This window comes from Pelodiscus sinensis, chromosome 3, assembly GCF_052426305.1.
Source record: "Pelodiscus sinensis isolate ZL-2025 chromosome 3, ASM5242630v1, whole genome shotgun sequence".
NCBI lineage: Eukaryota > Metazoa > Chordata > Testudines > Trionychidae > Pelodiscus > Pelodiscus sinensis.
Genome location: NC_143054.1, coordinates 40,942,324 through 40,954,753, shown reverse-complemented (window position 1 = coordinate 40,954,753; position 12,430 = coordinate 40,942,324). Strand labels below are relative to the sequence as shown.

At 40.0% G+C, this 12,430-nt stretch overlaps 1 protein-coding gene across 1 annotated transcript in view; it reads left to right on the top strand.

Moving 5' to 3' along the window:
* Positions 1 to 12,430, top strand: part of CSMD1 (CUB and Sushi multiple domains 1) — a 1,868,278-nt gene that overhangs the window by 1,488,698 nt on the left and 367,150 nt on the right. Inside the window, exon 23 of the mRNA XM_006137767.5 lies at positions 283 to 439. Within this exon, the coding sequence (XP_006137829.3) occupies positions 283 to 439 (157 nt within the window). The remainder of the gene's footprint in view (positions 1 to 282; positions 440 to 12,430) is intronic.

Here is a 12,430-nt window from a genome sequence, read left to right as displayed (position 1 = left end):
GTGTGTGTGTGTGTGTGTGTGTGTGTGTGTGTGTGTGTGTGTGTGTGTGTAAAAAGATCTACAGAGAAGTGGAAATTTTTTTTGTTTGTAATCTGAACTGTAAAACCAAGAAAAATATTTTTTTTAAAATGTCTTTTCTGTACCCAATATGGGAGCATTATACATTGTTTAGGAACTGATTGTAAGAAAAAGCTTCATATCTTAAAAGCAGCTTCAAAACTAATTCCAATGCTACACAATTAAATAACATAGAGTTCCATGATGTGATATTTGTTTTATAAGGTGTATGATGGAAAAGACAGTTCTTCTCGTCCATTGGGGGTCTACACTAAAAATGAACTGATGGGACTGATCCTGAATAGCACCTCTAACCATTTGTGGATAGAATTTAATACCAATGGATCAGATACTGACCAAGGATTTCAACTCACATATACCAGTAAGTAGATCGCCCCCAAAAAATCAACCCAAAAACATGTTTTGAAGGGCAAGGAAATGGTGTTTGTTTTAAAAAGGCACATATATAACTATTAGTTGGCTGACATGATTTCTCACAAAATGAGTACTCTTTATAGTGTTTATGAGATGGCATTTTAATTCCATGCACAGATTGGTAAAATGGAGAATTTAAGCACATTAACAAAAGCAATATTTTAAATCTCTTTGCATTTTGAAAGAATTACTAATTAACAGAATGGCGGGAATGATAAAAAGAAATTATGACATGTTTGTACTATGGATTGAGTGTATTAGTGTCTTAATCTGACAGAAATGAATCACATTTTTAAAAGTGAGCACTTAACCTGGACACTCATATGAAGTAAAAAAATAGGGATTAAAAGAAAAGAACTTTGGGCCCCATTGGCTCATAAACAATAGTGATTTATGGAATACAAAGGTAAAATCATGAGCTGAAACAGATGAATCTCATAAGAATTCTTAATGGAAGGGATGCCCAGTTTGCCTCTGACCTTATAGAAAAAGATAGGGATCCTGTCCAGAATCCAGGTATCTCATGAGATCATCAGAAAGCAAGATGCTTATAGGCAAGTTTTACCTGTGCCTCCTCTCCACTTGTGCCCCCTGACCCACCAGCTTTTACCACTCCTAACAACCACTGATGCACGGACTGCACTAACGGAGAAAGTCAACTTAAGATATGCAATTCCAGCTACATTAATTACGTAGCTGGAATCTAAGTACCTTAAATCACATTTTGGGGCTGTCCACATAGTGGAATATCAATGGGAATACACGTTCCCATCGACTTTCTTTACTCCTCATGAGAAGCAAGACTACCGGCATCGACAGGAGCACCCTAGCACCCTCTCAGTTTGAATTAGTGGGTCTTCATTAGACCCGCTAATTCAAATCCGAAATATCAACTTCAGCAATATCGGTCTTCTCCATAGTGTAGATGAGCTATGAAGGAACAATGCTTTCATGGCATCTCCTCATTGCCACTTTTCTTAGAAATCTCCTTAAGGAGGGTATTTACAGCGTATAGAAAGAATTAGCCTCAGTCTATATGAATTTGTGCTGATTTCCTTCATGAATTGGGTGCAAAAGATCCAAGAGAGCCACAACATTTTCCCTCCTTTATCATCATCTGCTGTAGTCCTGTTTCATCCAATTGAAGCAAACTTGAACTCCAAGGACCAAAAGGAGAAATTAAGTAGGTAGATTTCACTTATCGGTGGATACAAGTGCAGAGCTGTAAAAGAGAAAATGGAGTCCTTTGTTTTTTATACAACAGAACTTCATCATATGTTTTCTGACAGAATGGACATATGGTCAAGAGTTCTGTTAGTTTGTTTTTGTTTTTCTGTAAAGTGAATAAAATAGACTCATGCCTATTATAACATTGATGGATGGGATCTGGTAAATGTCAATTTAAATCTAATGCCAAATAAAGCCATTTAATCTATATCTGATTACTAAATTTTAGATGCTACAAAACATACATCATTTACAATTAACATGTGGTCTTTCAGGTCCTTTTTTCAGTTACTGAATGAAAGGGCAGTAATGTAGAAACTTAACAAAATCTGATTTTAGGACAACCAACGTGAATTCTTAATAACACTGAAGTCAATTCTGGAGTTTGTGCAAATACCTGTTTGCCTTCTTAACATTCTGGGGCTCTTTATGATTGTGAAATTTAAACATCATTATAAGTGAGTTGAATGATCCATTAAAAGCAGAAAAACAGGAACAATTTTGCTCACCTTTGTTTTCAATATCTCATTAGCAAAACAGTGATACATATGTGCATAAGCTAATTCTGCAATCTTCCATGCACATATCAGAGTATGAGCAGATCTTGGCAACAAATATATGGGCAATTCAAGTATTAGTCCTGTCATACAGAAAGGCTCAGGATGGCAAGAAGAATTATAAATGAAGATTAAAAATTGTAGTGATCGCTCTCCTTGATCAGTATCTAACTACAGATAATTGTGAAGGAACAGCTATCATACCTGTAGCTAGAGGTTCATTGCTCAATAGGATAATGAAGGGGCCAAGCTTAGGGATTCAGATAAATGGGAAGTTCCTAATTCCTCAAGTTATCGTCATCTAGTCATCTTGAAGTACTTTGTACTCCACAATATATTTACGGTACACATTACAGTGCAAAGCTCTGCACTTGGGACTGAAGAATCCCAAGCATTGTTACAGTCTGGGGACTGACTGGCTAGATAGCAGTTCAGCAGAAAAGGACCTGGGAATTACAGTGGGTGAGAAGCTGGATGTGAGTCAACAGTGTGCCCTTGTAGCCAAAAAGGCTAATGTCATATTAGGGTGCATTAGCCAAAAAGGCTAATGGCATATTAGGGTGTCAGCAAATTTAGAGATGTGATTATTCCCCTTTATTCTGCACTGGTGAGGCCACATCTGGAGTACTGCATCCAGTTCTGGGCCCCCACTACAGAAAAGATGCAGATGCATTGGAGAGCATCCAGTGGAGGGTCCAAAATTATTAGGGGACTGGAGCACATGACCTGTGAGGAGAGGCTGAGGCATTTGGGCTTATTTAGTCTGCAGAAAAAAGCGTGAAGGGGGATTTCCTCTGAAGGAAAATTCCAAAGAGGATGGAGAGAAGCTGTTCTCAGTAGTGACAGAGGGCAGAACAAGAAGCAATGGTCTCAAATTTCAGTGTGGGGGGGGGAGGGTCTAGGTTGGATATTAGGAAAAACTATTTCCGTAAGACGGAGATGAAGTACTGGAGTGGGTTACCTAGGGAGGTGGTGGAATCTCCATCCCTAGAGGTTTTTAAGTCTCATCTTGACAAAGCCCTGCCTGGGATGATTTAGTTGGTATTGGTCCTGCTTTGGGCAGAGGGCTGGACTCAATGACCTCCTGAGTTCTCTTCTAGCCCTATGATTCTATGATCACCTAGTAATCTTGAAGTACTTTTTGTATTCCACAATATATTTACAGTAAACATTACAGTCGGATTTCAACCTAGCCTGGATAGGCTAAGGCCACTATGACCTGCATGAGCAAATATGGTGGCAGTGCATAGATTTGGGGAGAGGAAAAAAAATAGTAGCCTGTTTTTTTCTCTTTTCTGTTGTAAGATACATAACTGAGCATATATACAATAGAAGTAAGTATTGTTCTCTTTGTCACCAAAAGTAGAACAAGAAGTAATTGGTTTCATTTGCAGCAAGGATTTAGCGTAATTATTAGGAAAAAAGTCTTCCTAACTGCAAAGGGTAGTTAAGCATTGGAACAGGTTTCCTACAGAGGCATGGAATCCACATCACTGGAGGTTTTTAACTTCAGGCTATAAACATATCTTTCAGAAATGGTCTAGGTATACTGGTCAACCCTCCTCAGTGCAAGGAAATGGATATGATGACATCTTGCAGTCCCTTTCAGCCATACATTTCTATGATTTCTAAGGGCTCATCTAGACTATGCTAGAGTGTCGAAAGAGGATATGCAAATTCCTCTTTGCATAGTCTAGCTGAGCCCTTAGAAATGTACAGCTGAAATGGGGGAGGAGGAAATGGGGGAAAAGAAATGACTGATACAATTTATAGAATGGCATTCACATTGGTATGGCAGGAATTTGGTGTGTGATCATTGTTCTTTCAGTACAAGAGAGCAAAAACATAATCTTTGGCTGGTTGGTGTTAAATATCTATTCTCAGATATTTTATTAAATTTCTTTAGATTGTTTTATTTTTAAGTGTCATTTGTCTGCTGAAAAGTTAGGAATTAAAAAGTTGCTTCTGATAAAGTATTCAAAGGATTATTTTAGCCTCAAGAATTAAATTAAAGGTGTGCAGATTTTTCCTTTTGTTTTAATCCTTTTTAAATATAGTTCACCAAAACATCTCAGTTTTTCTTTGTCTCTGCTCTGGATACTTTTGAAGAGCAGGGGAAGGACCAAAAAGGTTCAATGAATGCAGAGACCTTTTTAGCTGTTTTAATGTCCCAAGCTTGGAAGACATCAATGAAGCATCATGTGCAAAGAAAAAGGCTTGAAAATGCTATATAGAATAGCCACAACTTACTCCAGATAAAAAAACTTTGGTGTTTCTTTTATAATTTCTGTTATAGTTGCCTGGATATTTTTTCTCTCTAATTAAAACATTCCTTGCAGAGACACCTGTAGATGTTGTAGAGAGAAGATGATGCAGCCTAGGGCACTCCCACAGCTGGAGTTAGCATTCCTATTCTCTAATCAGCAGGAAGACTTTGTAGTTCTAGTGGAAAGTATTAGTGTTCTGTGTTGCTGTATCAGCTGTATTTAACCTTAAATTGACATTCACGGTAAAGTGGACTCTTACTAAAGTAACAGAATGACAAACAGTTAAAAAACAAAAAAACAAGAAACAAACAAAAAAACTCCACAGACTCTGTTGTTTGGTAAAGATAATATACTGCAAGTTTTTAAAAATGCAACATTGTGAAGTATCCAAGTAACAATCCGAGTGCTCTCCTTGCAGTTGATGACCACTACACTGTTGTATTCTTGTCACCAGAGGAAACTCAACACACTCTGAATCTTCCCAAGGGCTCATTTTCCATGTTGAGAACTGAGCTGAATACAAGTATACCTCTGATCCTATATCCCATAATAAGGTTGCTTCTTTTGCAGTAAGTTTCTAATCATCATGAATTCAACAACGTTCTCCTCCTTTATAGGAAGTCAACTTTATCTTTATTTGGAGGCATAGGGAAAGAGTTATACCAAATTACCACTATTATATTCAATTGTTTCCCTCTATTCTGAGAGGTAAAGAATGCAGAATACTCATTTGATGATTGAAGATCCAAAAAGTAATGTCCAGAATTGAAATGCTGATCATAAGAGTTTGACTCAGCCTCACACAAGGTAACTCCATCCTTTTAAATGACCATTTAGACACCTGTATTTGATAACTCTCTTATCTGAATCTAATACAATCTACGTATTATTTTCCATATGTTGCCACTTCACCAGTAGACTTTTCAACTGTCCATCAAACCTGTTAGGGTTTCAAATATCTAACAGTGCTAAGACTGTACCTAAGTAACTCTTCCTATTCTTCCTCCACAGGAAAAAAATGCCTTTGTATCTGTATAGATTAAATGAGAATCACACTTGAACAATTTGAGCAGGGATGGTCAAATGTATAGTAGATAAAACAGCATCTTTCAATTAATACCAATACAAACATTTCTGGAGATGTTACTGTTGAGTTTAAAGCTAGAAACTTGTTTTCTTTAGTGTTAGAAAGGGTGAACAAATGTAAGGAACTAATGACAAAAATACCAGCTAATATAAAAAGCCATATCAGGTTTCTTTAAGTTCTAAAAATTATGTGTTTTTCTAGAGAAAGATTGTATTTATTAAGTTATACTCTATCTTGAGCTGGAAAACTTTTAAATAACTGATGCAAAAGAACCCTCAACCCTACAGTTTTGCACCTGTCTTCCAAATTGTGTTGGTATACAGTTATAGCACTCTGCACATACCTGGATGTTTCTTGTAACAAACTAAACCCTACTTCCCCTGATTTTTGCTCCTGTTCCCAGCAGAGATGTTCCATATAGAGTTAGCAGTAAGTTGCTCATTTGAACATATGAGTTGATAAATAATTTGGGCAGATTAGGCAGCTCATTCAGCCATTATGCTGCTACCACCAACATTGCTTTATAACTTGAGCCATACTTGTGCTTCATTCATGATGATAATCAATGGTCCAGCATGGGGCTGTGTAGGTGGCCCACTTTTCAGAACAAGACTCTGTTTTAAGTTGCTTCAAACTCTGCCTTGCATCAACAGTTTGGATGGAAATGTTTCACGCTGTGGGTCTACATCAAGCTGCTTTTTTTTTTTTACATAAAATTTTACTCAAAGTTGTGCATTTCCAAGAACAAGACTAGGGAACAATACATCTTTTTCTCATGTTAAAAAATATTGAGATCTGTTTTTCAACAACAGTAGCATCCATGTGTTGTAAAGTGAGGACTTCAAATTAGACAAGGAAATCTATGGAAATCTGCCCAAATGTGGGTAAACTAATCAATTATAATTTGCTCATTCTTAGCAGAGACTTGCTGAAGCATAACAGCTAAAATCTCCAAAGATTCCATCCTCAATAGGAATGCTTGGACTTCTCACAACTCCAGAGCATCTGCACTGGAGATGAGAACAATAAACCTGTTGTTCTTGTGTTCTCATTGATTGCCCTGCTGGCGCCCAGGAACAATGGAGAAGGAAGTAGTCTGATTTGAATGAAGAGGGGATAAGAACTGGATCAAAGGGGAGGAAAATGAGTAAATTTGGACAAGGAATCTGGTGAGAATATGACTAGAGGTGGTATTTGTGTGTGGAGGGGGAGAAACTGTGATTAGGTGTTGGAAAGAGACACGGATCACCTGCATAAGTCGACTAAAAGATAGAAATAGGGAAGCTAGGAGACTAGAACTGGTAGATGGAGCTGAGAGGGGACATGAAAAGTAGTTTGGCAAGGATATTGGGATTAAGAACTAGGGAAAATTGGTTAGGACAAGGAGGCAGCTGAATGGTAAACACTAATATTAGGAGCCGGAGGTAAAGGAAGAGACTGGAACTGGCTGGACAAGGAGATTAGAACTACAAACAAGTGATGGGACTAAATGAAGGTAAAGAAGGGAGAGAAAGATCTGACTAGGTGCTGGAGTTGGGGAGATAAACTGAGATTGGCTGCACAAACATACTTGGATAACAAACCAGAAAAAGCAAGAGTGGAGAGGTTGATGGGACAAGGAGTGGGGACAGGGAATTGGTTGCCCAAGAGACTGTGATCCTCTGCCATGATTAGAAAGAGAAAAGATTAGAATTAAAAACTAGCTATTAATCATTTTCTGTCACCAGTTTCAAAAAGAAAATGAACAGTTTAATTTGAAAATAATAAATATGTTTTCAAATATCCTCTTCAGAATATAAAAATGACTATATTGGTACAGACCAGTGGTCCATTTAGCCCTGTATCCTGTCTTTTGACAGACAGATGCTTCAGAGCAATATACAGATCAGAATAATTTTTAATGATTCATCCCTTGTCATCCAGTCAGAAATTTAGGGATATCCAAAATGTGAGATTTTGTCCCTCACTATGTTGGCTGATAACCATTGAGAGACTTACCCTCTATCAACTAAGCTAATACCTTTTTTTAAACTCAGTTATACTTTCAGCCTTCACAAAATCCCCTGGCAATGAGTTGCCCAGATTGACTGTGCATTGTGTGGAAAAGTAGATTCTTGTATTTGGTTTCAACCCAATGCATATTGATTTCATCAGATCCCTAGTTCTTGAATTATGTAAATGAATACATAGCACTTATCCACGTTATTCATGATTTTAAACATGTCTATCATATTCTCTTTTAGACATCTCTTTTCAAAGCTGAACAGTCTGTCTTTTAATTTTTTTTTTCATATGGAAGTTGTTCCATAACCCTAATTCATCTTGTTGTATTCTGCACATTTTCCAGTTCTAATGTATCTTTTATGAGATGGGGTAACAAGAACTGTCCATACAATATTAAAGGTATTCGTATATACCATCTACATAGAGGCATTATGCAATTATCTATCTTTTTTCCTAATGGTTTCTAAAATTCTGTTACTATTTATTTTTTATCACTGAGCAGGTGTTTTCAGATAGCTCTTACCAATAACCCTGGGACCTCATTCTTCAGTGGTAATACATTACTTTAGATATCATCATTTTGGATAGTTTGGAATTTTTTTCTAGCGTGTGCCACATTGTAGTTATCAGTATTAAATTTCACCTGCTATTTTGTTGTCATGTCACCCAGCTACCTTAATTTTGTTCTGGTAACACCAGTGGTAACCTGTTGAATGACTTGTGGCTTTTCTTGTAAGGTTAAAAGACTGCAGTCTAGTAAACGGCTGTGTTTATTTATCACAATTTGAGATCTAATATCCAGAACAACAGTTGAGTTTCCAAACCTTCCTGCTTTCAGTCTAGAATATAATTATACTTTCAAAGCAAGGAAAGGGGACAGGAAAGAGATAATTACAAATGTAGTGATATAGGTGTTCTTTTACATTTATATTAATACTACAGTGTTGCCAGGGTTCTTGAGAGCAGCGAGCCAGTGGTGTGGGAAGATGCAGGAGTTGTGGCAGGGCCTTAGGATGTGGGAAGGGACAGTGCAGGAGGCTAGGGCAGGGGGTGAAAGTCGAGGGTAAAGAGTGGCTCAGAGTGAGGGACCCTATTCAACATGGGCCTTTTCTCTCCCCCTGGTCACCATTTGCCTTTTCTCTCTTCCAGCCCCAACCCCAGCTGCCGGGGCCTTTTCCCTCCTCCCAGCCCCCTCTGACCTCAAGGGGCCTTTTATTTCCCTCCAGCCCTCTCCTACCACCAGGGGCCTTTTTTCTTCTGCCACCCTTCCAGCCCACTCTCCCCACTTCCAAGGAGCTTTTTTCTCCCCACATCCCTGCCCTGGCCATCAGGAGTCTTTTATCTTCCCTCTCCTCTGGCACTGTTGCTAAGGCCTGGGAGGGGGAAAATGGTTTGGGAAAGGGAGGCTACTTATCTTGCATTCTGCCAGGCAAGATGGTATGTATGCCCCCAGTAGTCCCTCTACAGGATGGTTCTTTCCTGCGGGCTCGCTGTCCCCAGTGTCCACTCAGTATTGCAACTCTCCAAACAGTCCAACCCTTCCCTTTACATGTTATGAAAAACAGTCTCTTTACTGGCACTTCCAGTTGTCATGACACAACCAAACCCTAATCTTGCTTTGAGTTATGATAAGAGGAAGATGCATAACAAATGTAGTGGTTCTAGCTCTTACTTTTTAGGAGGAGCTCTTGAACAAGTGGCCTTTCAGACAGTCAGACACATACTCACAAATCTCAAAAAAAGTATAGATTTTTCTGAGTGTCTGATAACTCTAAATTGCTGAATGACAAACTCTATTAGAATTATTTAAGATTATCAGTCTTAATAAAGCTCTATTCAGAATACAGAAAATTACTACCTTTTCTTGTCAGACCAAAAGTTGGTTATGTATCTTCACTGTAGCTGGAAGTATGCATAGTTTTCATTCCCCAACTCAGTTTTGATGGTAGTGTCACTATACAAAGCTTTAGAGAAAGAAACTCTCTTTATCAAGAATATTCTCCCAGATACATATGTTCTCATGTCATTTCAATACATTCTCCATTTATTTGATTTGTGTGTGAAGTTGTAATTATTCAACATAATCTCTCCCCCTGGATCCTTCTTACCCCATAATCATTCTTCCCTGTTGATTCTCCAACAGAATGCATCTGTTGTGACAATCATTCCTTAATAGTTTAACAAGTCTGAATCTGCTTACGTAAGTTTGTGTGTCTATTATGCTTTCCAAGAATAGCTGGAATTTTATACAATGAAGGGGCCAAGATTGTTAAAATACAGCATAAAAGACAAAATATTTTAATAGAATTGCTTCTCCATCCAGGATCAGTATGTTACAATTCAGACATACTCTTTGTTGATGTAAACGGGTTGCGCTTATGAAGGGAAGGCTCCTCCTCATGGTCAGTGGGCGGCCATTCCGACCCACTACACGCTGTGCCATCGGTTGGGGAATTAGCGGTGGTTGAGGTCCGAAGCGTAGGCCCTCTCACCGGGCGAGCTGTAACCAAGAGTCCAGAACCCTACTGTAGTCCCAGGTGGGTGGCAACTAAACAGATCACAAGCCTGGCCTCAATTCAGGGTAGGCAGCAAACAAACAGTTCAAAGGCCCAGCATCAGCTCAGGGCAGGCAACAAGCAAACAGTCCAAAAGCCAGGCGGGCAGTAAATAAACAGTCCAGAACCAGGTCTTTGCTCAGAGTGTGGCAGTAGGAAAACAAATAGTTCCGAGCCAGGCCCTTGCTTAGGGTGTGACAGCCAGGCCCTTGCTTAGGCTGTGACAGCGGTGGATGTAAGCTGCACTCCAGGCACAGCCAAGGGGGGAGACTGCCACCTGAGAGTAGGGTGGCAGGGCGGGACACAGGCCCACCCACTCCACAGACTTGGGCCCTGGCAGCAGCAGGACAATCTGCTGCTGGGTCAGCAGAGATCTACCTCACAATGCTGACCTAGCTCTTGCATAGCCAACAGGTGGTCGGCTTTCTCTGGGCTCCTTCCAAACTCCCCTGGTGCTGTACCTGGTTTCCTCAGAGCTCCGTCGTTTCGGCAGCTCAGGCCAGGTAAATAATCTGTCCAGGTCATCAGGGAGCTGTGGGTCTGGTGGCCCAGGCCAGTCCTCTGCTTCTCCTGGGCTCAGCTCCTCCAGCGAGCAGAGGGGAGGTTTCTGGCTCCTTCAGCCACCAGGGCCTCACTGGTCTCCCTGGCAGGCCTTTTGTATCTCTGGCCCCTCCCCCTGGCTTCTGGTCAGGTGTCTCATCAGGGCCAGCTTATGCCCACCAAAGCTCAGGGGGTATGTCTACACTACCACCCTAGTTCGAACTAGGGTGGTTAATGTAGGCAGCCGGAGTTGCAAATGAAGCCCGGGATTTGAATTTCCCGGGCTTCATTTGCATATTGCCGGGCTCCGCCATTTTAAAATGTCCGCTAGTTCGGACTCCATGCCCGTGGCTACACGCGGTACGAACTAGGTAGTTCGGATTAGGCTTCCTATTCCGAACTACCGGTACACCTCGTTCCATGAGGAGTAACGGTAGTTCGGAATAGGAAGCCTAATCCGAACTACCTAGTTCATGCCGCGTGTAGCCGCGGGCACGGAGTCCGAACTAGCGGACATTTAAAAATGGCAGAGCCCGGCAATATGCAAATGAAGCCCGGGAAATTCAAATCCCGGGCTTCATTTGCAACTCCGGTTGCCTACATTAACCACCCTAGTTTGAACTAGGGTGGTAGTGTAGACATACCCAGGGAGAGGCAACTTCCCCTCACTGTCAGTGGGTGGCCACCCCGACCCAGTAGAGTTGAAGATCAGAATTATAAAGAATACTTAATGTATAAATGAATCAGATGTACAGAAAGGTCTACAAGGATTAATGTATACTAACAGGTTCCAACAATGTAATCCTTAATAGATTAAAGTAAGATTTTTCATTGTGCTTACATACATAGGTTCTTTAAAGGCACATTTGTCTCTGATCTGCTGCCATATGTTTGCTTCATATCTATAGTCAGGGTTGGCCATAGGGACAGGAATGATGGGCAACAACCCAGAACATTTTCTCTGGAATTTTTTGCTCAGACTCCGTCTGTTAGACAAATAGCTGGCAAGCAGATGCCACAGTAATGGTACTAAGAAGTACTACTGTGGCATGGTAGTTGCAGGTATCTGGATGTAACAACGCATTTCCTCTGAATGCAAACAGTGACGGTGAAGAGTAACACTCATCAGAAGATACAAAGAATATACAGTATGTACAATCCTTAACGTCTTCCAACTCATCCTGTCCAAAACTCACTTCCAGACATTTCTCAACATCTTGCCCAGGTAAAGGACATATTTCTCCTTGTCATAATCAAGAGTGCTGACCAGCACCTGGTGACTGAAGGGTTAACCAGGTATCAGGATCCAGGTATCAGGTGGTCAGCCAATAACAATGCAGGTAGGAATTTCAACTTGGAAAAGAGGAGTTTTTATCTCTCTGTTCTTTATTTGAGAGGCAGAGCAGTTTCTTCTGAGACTGAGGGAGATGGGAGACACTTCTCTTTCCAAGAATGGACTTCTTAAAATGTGTAAGTAGGAAAAAGTTTAGATAGTCCGTCAGGATTTGTTGTTTTCCTTGTTTGAGAATTTGAAAATAATGTCAGAGCTGTTAATTGTGTTTTTTTCTTTGTAACCAAGTTTTAGCCCAGGGTCATTCCCTGAGTATCTTTATCAATTGCTGACTCTTCCTATCTAGTCACTTTACTATGCTTGCAACTGTAGTTTTGTTTTGATAATAAAAGTTTCTTTCCTTTTTTTAA